General features: G+C 42.5%; 2 protein-coding genes across 4 annotated transcripts in view; one reads left to right on the forward strand and one right to left on the reverse strand.

Annotated features, from left to right (window-relative positions):
* Positions 1–2088, forward strand: part of LOC126563865 (serine/arginine repetitive matrix protein 2) — a 97176-nt gene extending 95088 nt beyond the window's left edge. Inside the window, exon 17 of the mRNA XM_050220645.1 lies at positions 1944–2088. Within this exon, the coding sequence (XP_050076602.1) occupies positions 1944–2068 (125 nt within the window). The 3' untranslated portion in view covers positions 2069–2088. The remainder of the gene's footprint in view (positions 1–1943) is intronic.
* LOC126565618 (profilin) overlaps positions 1–17925 on the reverse strand; it is a 460520-nt gene that overhangs the window by 424837 nt on the left and 17758 nt on the right. For all 3 annotated transcript variants that reach the window (XM_050222814.1, XM_050222813.1, XM_050222812.1), the window contains exons 2-3: positions 17380–17551; positions 15204–15303 (exon numbers count right to left, since the gene is read on the reverse strand). In XM_050222814.1, coding sequence (XP_050078771.1) covers positions 15206–15303; positions 17380–17551 — 270 coding nt within the window. In that variant the 3' untranslated portion in view covers positions 15204–15205. The remainder of the gene's footprint in view (positions 1–15203; positions 15304–17379; positions 17552–17925) is intronic.

Consider the following 17925-nt stretch of genomic DNA (forward strand, 5'->3'; position numbering starts at 1 on the left):
CTTTTTCCATATTATTGATTGAGATACCTCTAAAACCTGGCTTTTGAACGCTTCAACAGCATCTTCTGGGGACAAAAATCGTTGAGCACGCATTTTTTTTCTTCTTAACATGCGTGAATAAAATGAAGCCATTGGGTGACAAGTCAGGACTATAGGGCGGATGACCCATCAATTCGACGTTTTGGCCGGTCAAATAAGCGATGGTTTGAGCCAATGTGTAAAAGCTCGCATCGCTCATGGTGAAGAATGATCCGCCTTCTGTTGTTCGTTTTTCGAATTTCTCCGCAGACTTCTGGCAAACAAGTTGTGGTGTACCATTCAGAATTATTCGCCCTACGTTCTTCAAATGGGACAATGGTTGCCACATGATCAGTTTTGCCGAAGAAACAGGCGACGGGATTTGCTTCGAAGTGCTTCTTCCACGGATAGCTTTCGTTGGGTTTGGCTCGAGGTTGAAGAGCCTTTTTGTTTCGGGCTCATACGCATAGATCCAAGAATCTTAACCTATGACGATCTTATCAACATTTTTTGAAGCACCATGATCGTATTTTTTCAACATTTCCGTGCACTAATCGTCACGAGCCTTTTTTTTTTGAGCGATCGGCAACACGTGCGGGATCCAATGACTACAATTTTTTTCCATGGCCAGGTGTTTGTGCCAAATTGTGTTTACGCCGGTGGAAGAAATGCCCAAAGATGCCTCTATCTCACGGTATGTCACATGACGATCTTGTGCAATTAGATCTCGAGCGGCATCAATGTTCTCAGACACAACGGCCGTTTTTGAACAATCTTCTCGAAATTCGTCATCTGGCAACACTTCTTGTGGCCTAGGCCAGAAATATATGTGTAAGCTTCCAATATTGAAGCATCTTAATCGGTAATTTTCAAAAGTTCAGACCGGATTGGTGGCCAAACCGTCAGATGTTGGACCGTCTTTCCATGACGCGCACAGGATTGACTGTCCAGCTACGGTTAAAATCAACTCAAGGAATCCCAAATCTTGCTGGCCGAGACCTCTTGAGGTTGTTGTAGAGTCAAAGAAGAAATCGTCATGTAGGCCTGTTCTTTTAAAGACCACGTCGTCGTGGCATGGCCCGGTCAACAATAGATTTTCAGGAAACTCGATCCCTGGCTGCAGCTTCCCATCCATGTAGCCACCCGATCTCCGACAGGTCTTCCTTCACCTGATCGAGCCGAGCTCCTCTACACCTCGTGCCGAACTGGAGGTCGCTTTCGAATACCTTCTTGGCGGGGCATGAGTCCATGAGGCATCCTCATAACATGCCCCAGCCATCGTATCCTGCCGGTCTTTGCTACCGTCAGGATGTCCGGTTCTCCGTATAACTCAGCAAATCTCGTGGTTCATCCTTCTCCTCCACACTCCATGCTCGAACACACCGCCGAAGATGGTCCGGAGGATGCGACGCGACTGCAAACACGCCAAGAGCGTTTGCATCCTCCGCTCGGATGGTCCAAGACTCGTGGCCATGTAGGACCACCGGGCAAATCAGTGTGCGATATATCTCACATTTCGTGCGGTCTCGAAGTCTTCTGGATCTCAACAGACGGTGAAGGCCGTAGTAGGCACGATTCCCCTGAACAATGCGTCTCCGGATTTCGCTGCTGACATCGTTGTCCGAAGTTACGACAGTCCCAAGATAGCAGAATTCCTCTTTTACCTCGAGGTTGTCGCCGTCGACTAACACGCTGCTTCCCACTCGGGATCTATCACGATCAGAGTTTCCGGCAAGCAGGTATTTCGTCTTCGTCGCATTGATCATCAATCCAATTCTTGCTCCTTCACGTTTCAGTCGGGTGTACGCCTCACACCTTTAAATCTCACAAATCTCACACCTGCTTACCTTTATTAAATCTCACAAAATTCACCAAAACGAATTAATTGCAATCGATTTTTCAATCACTCTTTCACCCCCACCCAGTGACCGACTCGCGAAGTTTCCCGCAACACTCGTCCCAGCACACCACACCGACGACGCAGAAGAAGAAAGGTTTCTTCAAGAGCTTTTGGAAAAAGTCACGCCACTATTCGCTGGAAAAGCAGTAAAAGGTTTCGACTTCCGCGGGGGACACTTTCATCCCGAACTTTTTTCCCCAGTGTTAGTAACACAATTTTTGTCGAACACAAGCACCAGCAGGAGCAGGATGTTGTTTTGTAGCGAACATCGAGGAAGGCTCCAGGAAGCAGAGAAATTGACGAGGAAGTTCGTCTATCGGGAGTGGTAGGTAAGTGCAACCTTTTTGACCCTTTTTTTGAGAGGAAAAACGACGAGCGCAAACGTTTCGCGGAATTTTACGACCACTTCCTCAGTGTCTGTGTCTCTCCAAGAAAAGCCACAACGCCTAGAAAGGTGTTTCGGGGTGCTGTATGAAGCGACAACAACTGAAAAACAGTTAATATAAGTGCAACTAGCTGCGAGTAGGACACACATTTTAACAGGACACGTGAAAGGGCGAAACGCTGACGACCAAACTTTTGTTCCCGGTCGGAAAAAGGTGAAAGAAATAACAAACACAAAAAAACCCTCCTAAATGTCCTGTTCCTTCCACGAATGTTGTTTAGTAGGCAGCAGAGTTTCACGTGCTAATTCGTGGAAAATTGAGTTTTTCAGTGGTTTTGTTAGATATACTAAAACGAAAAGGAAATAAACAACCACAAATCTTTCATTATAACACAACATTGGGACTGGAAAAGCGAAAAAAAAAACAATTAAACAAGAATTTGCGTAGTGATTTTTTTGTGTTTGTACGTGTGTGCATGTTGAAAGGAATGATTTAGAATAGTGAAAAGTGATTGTGAAAGGTAAATCTTAAAAAAATTGGAACTATTGATTGAAGTGAGGTGAAAAATGTTAGCAAAGTAATTAGGCAAAAGCAGCAAGAAACTAAAACTGTCGAGGAAAGAAGTGGAAAAAGATAAACAAGAAACGATATTAATCAAAGACAAAGGCATACGAAAAGGGATAAAAGAAAAAGAAAGGTAAAGGTAAAGAGAAAATAAAGTCCCGAACGAAAACCTGAAGGTTTAGATGTTGGAAAATAGCACAACCAAGGAAACTCCACTACCAATCTTATTCTTTCTTTATTTCTTTCTTTATCTTTCCACCAAGGAATAGGAATCAGTTGTGTAATTTTTCTATCCTTTCTTTATTTTACCTTTTTGAGACAAAATCTGTCTTTTTACAATATTACTTTTCCTATTTAAATCCATCAAACTCTTGTTTGGTTTTGAACTGTTTTTCTTTTGTATTTTTGTAATTATTCAAAACCTTAGCCAAACATGTGTTTTGTTGAGTGGTTTAATTAAGGGCCTATATTTTACACTGTACAGACTGTTATGAAATGTGTTATGGTAGAGTTAAGAGTATCTTTTCTTGTTTTACTATCTCTTTATTTTTGTTTTTCTTACATTTTTGTATCATTCTATATGAAAATTAACTTTATTTGTTTTTGTTTTGGATTTTTTGTTTGTTTTATGTTTATAAATTGTACTAAAAACTTATTTTGCTTACGTTAACAACAGTGATTACAACAGAAAAAAAACTTTCGGAAAAAGATTTCGAACTTAACTTAAAGACAAGAAGAATAAGAAAAAAGTTCCCAAATATCCCTCAAAACTAGAAAACAAAAACGAACCCAATTTTATCAGCACCTATTCGGTAAAGTAAAAAATTTAAAGTAAACCGTTGAAAAAAACGCAACAAGTGAATGCTATTGCACACACTCCAAAAAACCCGACATGCATCACTCATACAAAAAAACGTAAACACACGCACACATTACATGCCTGTGGGAAGCGAAATCCTTTTTTAGGAGACTTAACAACAGGACAAGAATATAAAGAGGAAGAAAGTAAAAGAAATCACATTAACGCGAAAAAACGCTTTCAACATAACGTCGAACATAAGAAATGATAGTAAGTGATGCGATAAGTAAATAAAAAAAACTAAAAGAAGCAAAGAAAAACACACACACAGGAAATAAAGGTTAAACATAACTTAACGTAAAAGAAGATTGTAACATTTTGCGAGGAAAAGTGCAAACAAACAGTTAATTAGAACACGAACAAAGCGCAGAATGAACCAACCAACTAAACTAAAAGAAAAGAGAAATCCAGCTAAAGCACCCCTCCCCTTACAACTGCATCAAACGAATCAGACACGACTCTCAACCCCAGAAATTCGGTGCCCTATTCTTATTAATTCGGTGCCGATTTGTGTCCCGATATGCTGTGTGAGGAGGACACTCAATCCTCCCCCCTTACAACAGAAAACAACAGGAAAAACCAAACCCCGAAAAAAAATGTATCTCACATTTTGCTTACAATTTGTATCGAAAAACAAACAACAACAAAAAACCGACAACAAGTTAGCGTAAATAAAAATCACACTCTAGTACTCAGTGAGAGCCTGCTGTGGCAGGATGGCGTCCGTTTGGTTTATTTTTCGCTTATATCCCCGCCTTTTTTTCCAGTAAGTTGGGTAAGTAATGATGAAAAGTAAGCATTTCAAACAAGAAGAGTGTTAATCCTTTAGACTAGTATATGCCAGTTAGCAACATATGGCTGACATCTCGCCACGTCTGTCAGACTCTCTTCAATCTGCACTATCGAACCTAATCCCCTTTGGCATTAGTTGTAACCGGCTAGCTAAAGAAGCTGGCGGAAGATTTCTTCTTGTTTCCTGGCCGTATTAATCTGTCTGTGATTTGTAAAAATGGTAGACCATGAATGATCATCATCACCGTCAGTAAATCTTCACTCCGAAAAGGTTTATGTAAGCTTACTGCGACACACTACACGCCACTGGACGGATTAATCTAAGCTGAATCGTTCTCAGGAAAGTTGTACAGATGATTAACTCCTCCTCTATTGAATATTAAGTTGCTACTGCTTCTACAAGGTGTCCTTCGGGATCTTTAAACTGTTGCAAAGCAATCCTCAATGCTAATTCAATGTTTAGGCCTTTTTAACGGAAGTATACTAACTGGGATGCTGGGATGTCCTTTAGTTCCGCCGTCGCTGCGGCTTCTATCTCCGCGATTGTGTCGAAACGGTATCCCCGAAGCTCCCGTTTTAGCTTGTTGAACAGCCAGAAGTCGGTTGGTGCCAAATCTGGCGAATACGCCAGATTCGCCAGATTGTTTTTCCACTAATCCGGTCACTTTCGCCGGATGGAGGTCCGCAACCGCCGCATCACGCTTAGATAGTCTTTGTTCACCGTTTGGCCCTTCGGAAGAAATTCCTTGTAAACCACCCCATGATAATCAAAGCATACCATCAACATAACCTTGATTTTTGACCAGCTCTGGGCCTTGGCTCGTTCGAGGAACGGTACTCGCTGGACTGGTCCTTTTCATTTCAGCTTTCCAGCGTAGTCTATCACCATTGTTTTGCAGACTTCGACGCGATTCCGCTTTGCGAGCAGGTTCGGGCATTTCGGCACCAGGCGAGACTTATCCCCGCTTAAAAACCAAAACATCTTTCAGGAAGGTGTTGCCCGAGACTTTGAAAATCCCACTGGAAACACTTTCCAAAGGGTCTCGTATCGTCAACCGACGATTGTTAACCACCAAATCCTTGATTTGAACGTCGTGGGCGTCGTCGGTCGAGGTGGATGGTCTCCCCGGACGGTCCTCGTCTTCGACCTTCTTACGGCCATTCTTGAAATCACTGTACCATTTGTACACATTTTTCTTCGACGTAGATTCTTCCCCGAAGGCTTTTTGTAGCGAATTTGACATCTAATGTCACCTTACTTTTCGGAAACAATAGTAAACGGTAATGCACCATCTAAAATGGGTCCTGCAACAGTTTCTTCGGGAACGGTTCAGATAGATTTCATGCACTGGGTCGTCTGAAGGCAGGCTCGTGATACGGCAAGATCCTTCGAAATGATCTATATCCTGGGGCCAGAATTACTAATAATAATCCATCCTTCCAAGAGGGTTTTTGCCAGCACGGGACAAACTCCATTTCTCAGAGGCGTCTGTGAGACATTGCCGGGACTATAAAGATGCCTCACAATGCCAGCTTTGACTTGTCTTGGAGAGGAGTAATTACTCCAGACTCTTCTTCTTCTTCTGCTTGGCCTGCTCAGGATTGAGCATGTCGTGTCGTCATGGTCAGGTCTAGGGTTACAGTCCTCCATCTATGGCTGCATCCGTTCTCCCACAGGTTAGACTCCACTTGATCCAGCCAACGAGCTCGCTGTGCTCCTCTACGCCTCGTGCCGAACGGGCCGCTAACGAGCACCTTCTATGTGGGGCATGAGTCCGGCATCCTCATCACGTGCCCCAGCCATCGTATCCTTCCGGCTTTGACTATCGTCAGGATATCAGCACCGCCAAACAGCTCAGCTAGCTCGTGGTACGTTCTCCTTCGCCACAAACCCTACTCGCACATACCACCAAAGATAGTCCTTAGCACCCGAAAATGGCGAATGCATTGGCGTCCTCCATCAGCATAGTCCAAGACTCGTTTCCGTAGAGGACTACCGGACGTATCAAGGTGCGGTAAATTGTGCATTTCGTGTTTTGTTGGAGTCTTCTACATCGCAGGAGTTTGTGGAGTCCGTAGTAGACACGATTCCCCTGAACAATGCGCCTTCGGATTTCGCTGCTTACATTGTTGTACGTTCTCGTTTTAGTTTCTTTCTTTAAATATTTTTTTAGGCATTTCTGCAGCATTTCCTTGGAAAATCGACGGAAACTCGTTCGTTTTTGGTCCGTTCGGGGTGTTCCTCATACATTGGATTTGTCTATGGAACGCGCATCTTTTTGTCTAACGGCCTCCACAAGTCGCTCAGCAAACAGCATCTGTGCGTTGAAATTTCGCTGGTTTAGCAATTCAGGGCCAAGCAGATCGTCGAGTGGAGTCAACATAGTCCACTTCTACCCTTCCCAGAAGCGCAGATTGGACCGGATGAGTTTGCGCTGGATGGATTTCAACCGGGCCAACGGACGAGCAACAGTGAGCACAACCAGTGAGTGAAACAACCGAAGCATATGCCAAAACCAATCGTATCAAAGAGCAATAAAGCATTTTGATGCAAAAAGGGTTAGCAAGCCGATCAGTTGGTTGTTCTTCGTGGGTCGTGGGAAGCTCAACTTCTCGTTAAGGAGCAGCCCACCTTAGCTCCTGACAGGGATTCTTTTGTCGGACTGGACTGACGATCCAGGACTACATCCTAAGTTCCTAAGAGAGAGAGTTCTAAAGCTTGGGAAAGGAAGAGGAAACTATAGCCACCAAGTGTCTTTTTTGTTGTTGGCTTAACGAACTTTAAGGTTACGCCGGCCATCGAAATGGCTTGCTAGACTGCCCGATACCACGTAGTTGGATAGTCAGTTGTCCCTACGGACGGTCCGGATGGGATTTGAATACCCCCGGTCCTGACGTTTGAAGACCGGCGCCGGTGTCGCCGTTGTCGCGTTGTTCCGAGTAATTGGCGATTTCTTAAGAACAGAAGACTTCGAATGGAGCATCTGCCATGGACATATTTCCTGATACTTTAAATCATGACATAGAATGGTAAAGCCTCTTCCGAGTCCTACATTTTTGGGTAGGTTTTCTGTTCGAAATTTCCCGCTTTTCTCCCGATGAAAACGCATCAAAGCTAGAAAGCTCAATAAGCCTATGAGTCATGGCTTTTTCCTTGGAAAATCCTTAAAGGCATATTTTGTTGATCCTTAGTAGTAGATTATTTGTAGAATCGGAAAGTGACCATCCCTCAGAAGTATGATGATGACACTTGCAACTATCATTTACGTTACCATTATTATTCAAAACTCATGATTACACGCGGGAGGGTAGTGACCCAAAATCTTTGATCATGCACGCATCATCAAACACCATCATCCAGCTTATGGGGCCATTTTATTGCTGGCTAACGATGATGCTGCCTCTTCCTTTCCATCCTCCGCGTGTCCAGTGTCAGTAGTGTACGTAAGACTGCAGCACGAAAAGAAGCATTCCTCATCAATATTCCACCGTAGCTGTTTCCGGTTTGGTGCGGGCAAATCGATGGACGTACGCCAAACCGAGGATAAAGGCCAATGAACAACTGACCAGCAATAAAGTGGACGAAAAAAACAAAAACCGCGAAGAACATTTTTGCACGAGGTGTGAGGGCATTTTGGCAAAAGAGAGAAAAACAAAAGGCACACGTCGGTCGGTCCATTCGATTGGAAAACATTCGTGTAATGGAGCGGAATTGGATTAGAAAAGTGTTGCGGAAGTGTTGGGCGTGTTATTAACCCCGAGCTTGTATGACGTTGAAATAAAAAGTAATATAAACAGCAAACCGCCTTGTTTGGTTTCACCCGTGTAGGGCATCGAGATGATAAATATAATTAAAGCTTATGCAGACAACACAGAAGGTCAGCAGCAAAAGTTCAGACAACAATTTTAAAACTTAGACAATACGACAACGTGCGGTCATACTGAATAATAAATTGAAAAAAATCTGTAAAACTTGTAATTAAATCAATAAATCAGGAAATAACTAGGAAAATGGTATTTGATTCATTATAAATCTCGGTCTTTTGTTTGGGCAAAGAGAAATCATTTGTCCTTAAAAAGCATATTCCATATGGATGTTGCAAAAATTATTTCTATAGCAAGAACTTGTGATCAACTTGAGTCACATTATTTATCTACAACTAAAATTTGACTGAACTGATTTGTTCATGCTGAACAATAAAAAATGCTTAAGCATTAATCCTTGATATACCTCCATATACTAAACACTTGACTGTTATTTTAAGCTTACGATCGCCAAACAGTTACAATTAGCCAGAAAATATCACAAAACGCACCAATACTGGCATTTAGTTTGAACGTACACGTATAGAACACTGTATAAAACCTTTGTAAATGTCTAGCATTGGGTCATTGGCTATTTTATTGGATCTGCGATACGATTGATCACAATCAGATCAAAGAGAAAAAATTGCTGGGCAACAATTCTGCAACAATGCTGCTGCATGTAATTCGCATTTTAATAGTTTTGCCATAAACAGATCCTGACAATTACGTCTCTTGGTTTCTACATTTTTGATCCCGGCAGCGCCATCGCATAACGGACTCGTCCTACGATGAATCGATTCCAGCTATTTGTTGCAACAGTCAATATTAGGATTCCAGTTCACTATCCCAAATTCTTGTACCGAGCGCACCACACTGCAATAAAGGATCCTTCCACTTATTGACTTAACAGCCTAGATCACGCCGGCCATCTAATGGCTTACTAGACCTGCCGATACTACGTGGTTGGATAATCAGTCGTCACTACGGGAGAATGATACAGAGCAACAGTTTGAGTAAGTGTCAATAGAAGATTGAGGACATTTTTTCAATATAATAATGGACACAGATCACCCTACGTTGCGGAACACCAGGTGGATTAAAAAAAGGTTATCAGAAGCATGACCCAAATAAGAGTTAATATGTACAATTCAATCAATTCTATTACTCTACCATTTTACACATCCGTAAAGCAATAAAAGTAAAGTAATTCCTTGATAATTGGATGCCTATATTTGCCAAAGTACTTCTGATTAATAAAAAATACCACCTCCCCCCCCCCCCCCCCCCCAACCACCGCTTCCTTGCATATTCGTGTAGAGTTACCTCATCTACTACATAGAGGAGGATATTACAGCTTTTCACGCGTCCGTACTGAGCCAGTGTGACTGCTTGCCTCAGATACGCAAAATCTACCATATTTCACGGGACTTGCTTGTACTAAGTCATCATATCGATAGCAGCATATCCGAGAAAGCCGACACTTTATCACAGAACAAAAGGATCACTTATGTATTCTATAAGAAAATCACAGTTGTCAGACATCTCAAGGTTTGTTTTTTGTCTTTCTTGAACTCTCTTGTAGATCGAGGGTCATCTCTGATCACTGATCGATTTTTTAAATACGATCTTTTAACTACATGGCATCACCAAAGGCCGGTTTACTTTAGTAATGTCTGTGAGAACCATATTATGGCGGTCTACACTGATTTCAAGGCTACGTTCGATCGCTTTCCAGACATACTATTGCTGATAAAATTCTTGAAAAAATGAGTTTTCCTTCATTGTTGTAAAATGGTTGGAGGCTTTTATCTCCAACTCTCAAGTCCTTCAAGATAACGTGCTTAGATCTTTTCATTTCATCCCGATTTATTAATGGTATTAGTTTATCCCTTCCTTCGATCTGCAACTTTTTCTATGCAAAAGACCTCAAAATATTTCATCATACCTCCTCTACTTCTCATAGTATGACTCTACAAAATTTAAGATGTCTGGATTACCGAATAATTAGTACTACAAAGCCAAAGGGAAGAAAATTTTCAATAATAGTCAAGAAAGGATTAGGTTTATTCCAGAACTGTTTGGACAGTGGAACCAAACGCTCGGTCAGGCCTGTGTTAGTGAGGAACTTTCTCTTGCAGCTACGTTACTGTAGTTGCTCTAATGCTATTCCATCCAAGTGTCAAATTTATATTTTCGTACCGTTCCTTCACTTAGCAGGATCAAAGAGGGTCCTTTGCTACCACCAAAGGCCTGTGTCAGGGAGATGGACTCGCCTGTCTTCTATCAACTTGGCGCTAGAGAGGGCCATCCCTTGACTCGGAGGTGGAGATTTCGGGAACCATCTTCTGTAAGTCAACCCAGATCCTGGCATACGCTGATGATATAGACATCATTAGTCTGCGGCTCTCCCAGGTAGCAGAGGCCTACCAAAGGATCGAGCAGGCGGCAGAAAACCTCGGGTTGCAGCGGCTCTACCAAGAAATACGGAACGTGGGGGTGATGTACGGATAGGTGAACTCAAATTTGAAGTCGTCTAAAACATCACCTATCTCGGGTCAAAAGTCAGCACCGAAAACAGCCCAAAGACGGAGTCGCGCGCTAGGATGCTGGCGACCAGTCTGTCATTCTACAGCCTGAGGAAACATCTCACCTCAACAAAACCTGTCGCGGCGGTCGAAACTGAGATTGTATCGTACCTTTATAGTCCCAGTACTCACATACGCCTCTGAGACATGGACCCTGTCCAAAACAGACGAAGCCCTCTTAGCCGCGTTCGAGAGGAAGATGCTCAGAAGGATTGTTGGCCCCGTATGTGTGGAAGGACAATGGAGGAGCCGGTACAACGACGAGCTGTAGGAACTGTATGACGATCTCACCGTCGTACAGCGAATTAGTCTTGCCAGTCGAATTTAGGCCGTCCACGCGGACAGAGGAGGCGTGGTAGGCCCAGATTGAGGTGGGAGGATGGCGTGGAATCATCCACCGTCAAGGCCGGGATAACAGATTGGCGGACGACGGCGCGGTACCGTGAGCGGTTTCGGATTCTGCTGCGGCAGACCAAGACCGCAAAGCGGTTGTAGCGCCTGATAAGTAAGTAAGTTAGTAAGTAGATGACAACAGACAGATCCGTTAAGATAAGAAGAAAAGGCATTTACTCCGAACTCCGAAGTCACCGTAGCTATCGTTCAACAGGAGAATCAATATAAGAGTAACAAAATCGTAAAGTACTTACCTTTCTCCCAGACCAGACACGCGTCAGCCTATAACTCTCCATTGTCTGTGGCACCCTGTGGCATAACGCGTAAATTTCTCTTGCGAACAACGTTGCTTTTCCAACCCTTATTTTGTACTCATCATCATCAGCTTTCTTATCGAAAATCGACATCAAACCCACTTGAGATATCGAACCCCAAACACCCTATCGAAGAACCTGGCGGTGCGCTTATCAGCAGCTGTGGCTGCTGATGACGGGTGTGCTTGTGTGTTGGCATGATCGCACCATACGGCACACAACACAGCACACAGCAGCAGTTTGCAAAAACCAAAGGAAAGAAGAATTTCGAATGTTCGTTCTGCAGCAATTCTAACCGCAAACATATCCTTTTTTTACATTTTCTTTACTTTACTGCACTGTTTCTCTGTTTTGTTTACAATTTACCTGCCGTTGCTTCGGTTTTGCTGTAGCAGCGTATGCGCAATGTAACACTGTATTGTTTTGCTCGTTATTTCGTTTGTCGTATTAAAGATGGATGATGTTTTTTTGCTTTTTGTTCTGCGTTATCTAGTTTATGCGCGCATGTATGTGGATATTGTTATATACTGTATGTTTTCTTCTGCTTCGCTTGTGTTGTGTTTGATGTTTTGCTTTCCCTGGCCGCCCTTCTCGTCCACCTTTCTCCCACGTCTTCCACACTTTCTTTTCCACTTTTGTTTTAGTATATTATCACTCGATTTTGTGTTTTGTGTGTGTGTGTGTGTTTTCGCTCTTTTTTTAATTCTTTTTGCATTTTATGATTTTTGTTTTTCTCCTCCCTTTTCTATTTTCTCCTTTTTGTTTTCCACTATGGTGTTAGTCTTTTAAATGTTAGTTTCTCGTACTTCCCGTTCTGCTGCGGCTGCTGTATATGTGAGGTTTAGTTTCTTTTTTTAATCTTCTACTACAGTTTTACTCTCCTATTTCGGCTCGCCTTACTATCTTTACGCTAGCATTTCCTTTCTTACTTCACATTTCCGTCTCCAGCTGACGATTTCAAGTTACGTTTTTCCTTTTCTATTTTCTACACCCTGATTGAAGAACTACCAGTGTCGCAGGTGTGCTGGGGCGCCCCCACACACACACACACACACCCATCATGGATTGTAACAGCATGCGGCGCAACATTTCCTCTTCTTTTTAAAATTGTAACACGATCGCTTGGAACAAAAACTCCACCAACGGGAAGAAATGACTAGAAATCTCCCGAAAAATGTACAAACACGATTTTCTCACTCATGAAGAACATCATCAAGAGAAGCAAAAAATGGAATCAGATTAGAAGAGTAAACCTTCAAAAGTTGATTATTTTTCCCACCGGATTAAGATCGATCAGATCGAGAAAACGGGCGGACAACACCGACTGATCGGTAAGGGTGAAGAGAAAATTTGAGAAGACAAAGGGAAATGTGCCTTCTTCTATCAATGCAAGGGATTCATCCCAATAAAAAGATTTTGGAAGCTGTCAAAAGGGAAAATCGATACCTACAAGAACAGCAGTGAAGGAGGAGATATAGAACTGCCCCAATTTTTCCCCCAGCTATCACACACACACTTACATCACTCCATTATCTTTCCTCAGACAGCAGAGAGACCAAACGCGAACCACACCAAATCACGGACTGTTTTCTTTTTTTTTGTAGAGCTTTTCTTTACGTTTATTCGCTTCGCTTAGCCACATCATTTTACACATCATTTTAGGCAAAAAACAAACAAAATTTTAAGCTTACACAGTATTATCAATATTTTTTATTATTATTTCCTCTCTCACACACTCTTTCTCGCTCTCTTTCTCTCTGTTTCGTTACTGTTTCCATGTTTCCCTACTACTGTCGTCGTTGTCCAGCGGTGCTTGTCCTCATCTCATCGTAGAGCTAGTAAGTTTCCGTATGGTGCGCGTTTTCTTTAGCAGTAGTTTACTGTCCGTCGGTCTCGTCGTCGTCGTCATCGTCCTTGTCTCTCTCTTTCTCTACGCAGTCTTCTCTCTTGTATTCTAACGCTGTATTTTCATCCTAATTACGCGTGTCTTATGTCAATTTTGTCCATTTTCCCTCATCTATTTTCTCTGCTGTTTTCTTATATTTTCGTATCTATTGTGCACTTTTTTCACGCCATTTTTCTGCTACCATTTTCCTTACACACATACACTTCCTTCACTTCCATTCCAGAGAGATCTGAACGCTGTGATCTTCAAAAAAAAATGCTCATGCTTCGAAATCCTTCCTTGCTGCTACTAGGAGAATGTTGAGGGTGGATTATCTTCCTACCTTTTTTTTCCTTTGCTATCTTTTTTTATGCAGTGTTCATTCTCCTAGTGCGAAACACTAATTCGCAAAACGGAGGAGGATCATATGCTGCAACACACTTACCCCTTTTTCTGCTTTAACCACACACGCCACACTCGCGTTTTAGGGTTGCATTTGAATTTAAATGCAAGCAAAGTTACTTGTGTATGTGCGTTAAGTTGTGTTTGTGTGTGTTTGTAGACGAGGTATGTTGTTTATTCGCGAGACTGATAGTACGCAAACATACATTTACGGCATATATGTTTTATCGGTTTGAAAGATGGCTGTCATTCGTTTTAATCACGAGCAAGCAGAACTATTGCAAGGCAGCTCAAGTAGCAGGAACTACTCGAAAACTGCTTCCAATAATCAACATTCCCCGGAAGATTTCGAATTTTCATACAAAACATTCACATGCACACGCACACACAAACACATACGCATTAGCACAAGAATATGTTCTTTCCTTTTCAAATGTTCCTCACCCATTGAAGTGTCCGACAAATTCCATTATCCAATCCAAATGGTAAGTTCATATGTTTCGATCAATTGTTTTATGTATCATCTTCATTCTTTCGCTCTCTCTTTCTCTTCGACTCTCTTTATTCAAGTGTGTTTCTAGTGTTTAAATTATAAAAAAGCAGTATGAAAGTATATTTCCTCCACATGTTTTACGTCTTCGCTCCCGTGTTTCGTGTTTTTTTTTTTTTGTTTCCAATGTCTGCACGTTCTTACTATTTTACTGATCTCTCTCTCTCTCTCTCTCTCTCTCTCTTCTCTACCTCAGCTCCTTAAACCCTCATCACCTGGATCTTGCTGCTGCTGATCGATCGATACGCTCCTCTGTCTGATGCTCAATCACCCCCGAGGGTCCTAAAAATGTGGTATTGGATTCTCTGCTACGGGCTGCGCTGTTGCACAGGGTCAGGCAGGCAGGCAGGCGTGCTGAGATGATGCTGTGTGGTGGTGGTGGTGATGATGATGTTGTGATGTGCGGAGGACAAATTGGTTTGCGGATTTTTTTTTTCTGCAACCAGCACACACACGTACAAACACACGCACACACACGCACGTTCACATGGCTCGACACACCATCCCAACAATGGCAACAACAACACACTCGCGGACCGTGGGGATAATCTTCACGCAACACACAATCCTCATTTCTGCGCTTCTATAAAGGTTCCTCTCTTAATCTCTCTCTCTCTCTCTCCATCACTCCTTTCTCTTCTTGCTCCTTATCAAAACTCACACACTTCTGCACACACCATATTTCCGGTTTTCTGGCATCGCCGCGCGCCTATAGGGTTGTTTTTTTTTTGTTCTTTTTCCTTTTTTGTTCTAATAACCACAGGTAATTAGATAATCTCCCAGCTTTTCTACTATTGATGCCGCCTGCTGGGGCTGCACGGGTTCCTCATAGATAGATACTATTACCGCTACATTATCGAATTGTTGTACATCGTTCGGACACATAAAACCCACACATCAAAATCAACGCAGCAACGCAGAAACACGCACGCACACAGATATACAGGCGCCAGAAAATTGTTGTTAATGCGAAACCGATGATGTGTGTTGCGGGTGTGTGATGGATCGCGGGCAAGATTCGCGTTCGAAGTTCGATGTACGTTGGAGCAGGGTATAGAAGGCAGCAATCGGGTCCGTTCCCATCGAAGAAGGAGCGACACGCGGCCGAACAACGACGGCCGGCGCACCAGCAAAAGTATGGATAATGCGATGCGATGACCATGAACGGAAGGAGAGGATGATAACGCACAAACCCACATCGCACCCAGGCGGCGTCAGCAGCACCACACGAACGCAATTGGAAAAGCAACAGAAAATTGAAGATAGAAAAAATAAAAGAAAAAAAAACGTTCCGTTATGAGTAATGTAGTTTGTAAATTTTGAAATGTATAAATAAATAACGCACATGTGCAAAAATAGAAGACAGCGCTTTAGCAACAACATCAGAACATGAGTAGGTATTGATAACCAAGAAAAAAGATTAAATATAAATTGAAGCGCTTTTTATCCCTTTCTCAGTTAATATCGCTCATACGAGTTATAACAGGGCCAAACATAGAACTGGTTTGTAGACAAAAGGTAGAAAATGACCAACTACAGACGTACATTTTACAATCTGGACTTTGCAGGAATGGAAATTGGTACACATTCAAGTGATTATAAGGCTATAGCAATACAATTACTCTCACAATCTTAATAAAGTAACTGAGCACTGTCTACAGAAACTCGTCCGACTCCAAAGTATATTAGTTCTGGCGAAGATCCCAACCAGTTTTTAACACAAGTTTACTAGTCATAAGGCTCTTCAACAAAGTATTGAATAAACGTAATTAAAATCTAAAGAATTCTTGACGACCCGTGAGTGTAGCAAGGCATATGCGAGTTAGAATCGTAGGTTCGGGTCAATTTTAAGGTCTTCTTCTTGGCGTAACGACCTCTTAGGTCATGCCGGTCATCGAAATGGCTTTCTAGACTGCCGATACCACGTAGTTGGTTAGTCAGTCCTCACTACGGGGATAATTTTAAGGTACAATGGGTTATTACTGGCCAATCCGAATTCGTTGCACTCATGGGTCGAACTTGATTGCTTTTAGAATGCACCTATATCCGGTTCGATCCGTAAAAAGTGTCGCTTGATGACTAATACCTTTACTTTGTTCACAATAATCTTATTTCCCGCAAAAGTTGTGCGGGCCACCTTGAAAGACCTTGAGGCCCCGATCTAACTGGCGTGAAAACCCCTAACTAGATCGTCGCACTGATGCGCTGACTCAACTGCATTCCATCAGGTATCACACATGCAGATTGTGTGACTTTAACGAGTCTCGGCATGTATATTCCTACATTATCGACAGAAAATGCAACACTGATCACAACAAAACGTTTGCTACTCCATGTTTTGCTGCTATGGTTGTGGTTGAGAAGATATCCTCAGAAGCTGTGTGTATACAGAAGAAGAAAAACGAACACCGCACATGCCATGTTTGATAAGCAAACGAATCTCCTACTGACGCTGCACAAGGGAACGTGACAAATACATTACATTCCTATCTTTCTGCTATGTTTTTTGTTTTATAACATTGATGATAATGCTACCAAACAATATGCGCTCGTCTCGTGTAGCAAAATATACATCAGCACTCACGTAGGACAACACATGTTTCCTCGTATTAGTATGAATCTCTGTGTGGGCACTTCTACCTTTGTGGAGAGCTAACAGAGACGAACTACACTGACGGGAAGGCAATGCAAAGCATTTTGCAACTGCAAAGAAGAAAATTGTACATCTCGGACTATTGATTGGATTGATTTTTACAATTTGATAATCTGAAACACATCAAACTTGACAATTTCAGAGCCAAAACTCTCAACTGCCATTCATTTTTATCCCAAACATTGTTGCTGAGTTGTTGCTATTGATTATCCTCTTCTGTATGATTTTTCTATATGCGCACGACACGAAACATTTAAACCCCAACACTTACCCTGTTGCGTTTTCATACAATGTACACCAGTTTTGCCAAGCTTGGCACGGATCACTCGGTCAGTGCCGGAAAGATATATGTATCGTTGGCCCGCTAGTGTCACACCGCCGGATGTGAGCAGTTCGGTTTTGTCGAAACCCTGCACTATTTTTGCCACCTCCTCTTTCGAGACCTGTGTAATGGAGAAAATAAGAAAGAAACGGGTAAGATTTGTATACTTCTTTGCACCACCACCAGGCAGGAATGATTGTGTAAATGACATTAAATCGGCATTAATTAAGTTTCGCGTTAAGGCGTCCCAGAAGGTAGGGCAAAGAAACTCCGATGCAAGATGATGATTGACGACTGGATGGATGGATGTCGAACCAACTACACAGGGACCCTAACTTGACTCGTGTCCAAGTCCAGACCTTCCTCCCCACCCAACCCAAAGACTCAACTTCTTCTGTCGCGGTGTCTGTGTGCCTTTGGTTTTGACCTACTTTAGCTGCTCATTTAACTCAAAATAAACGAAAACTGTGTTGAGTGGTGTTGGAAACGGACAGC

The sequence above is a fragment of the Anopheles maculipalpis genome, chromosome 3RL (assembly GCF_943734695.1).
Source record: "Anopheles maculipalpis chromosome 3RL, idAnoMacuDA_375_x, whole genome shotgun sequence".
NCBI classification, from domain to species: domain Eukaryota; kingdom Metazoa; phylum Arthropoda; class Insecta; order Diptera; family Culicidae; genus Anopheles; species Anopheles maculipalpis.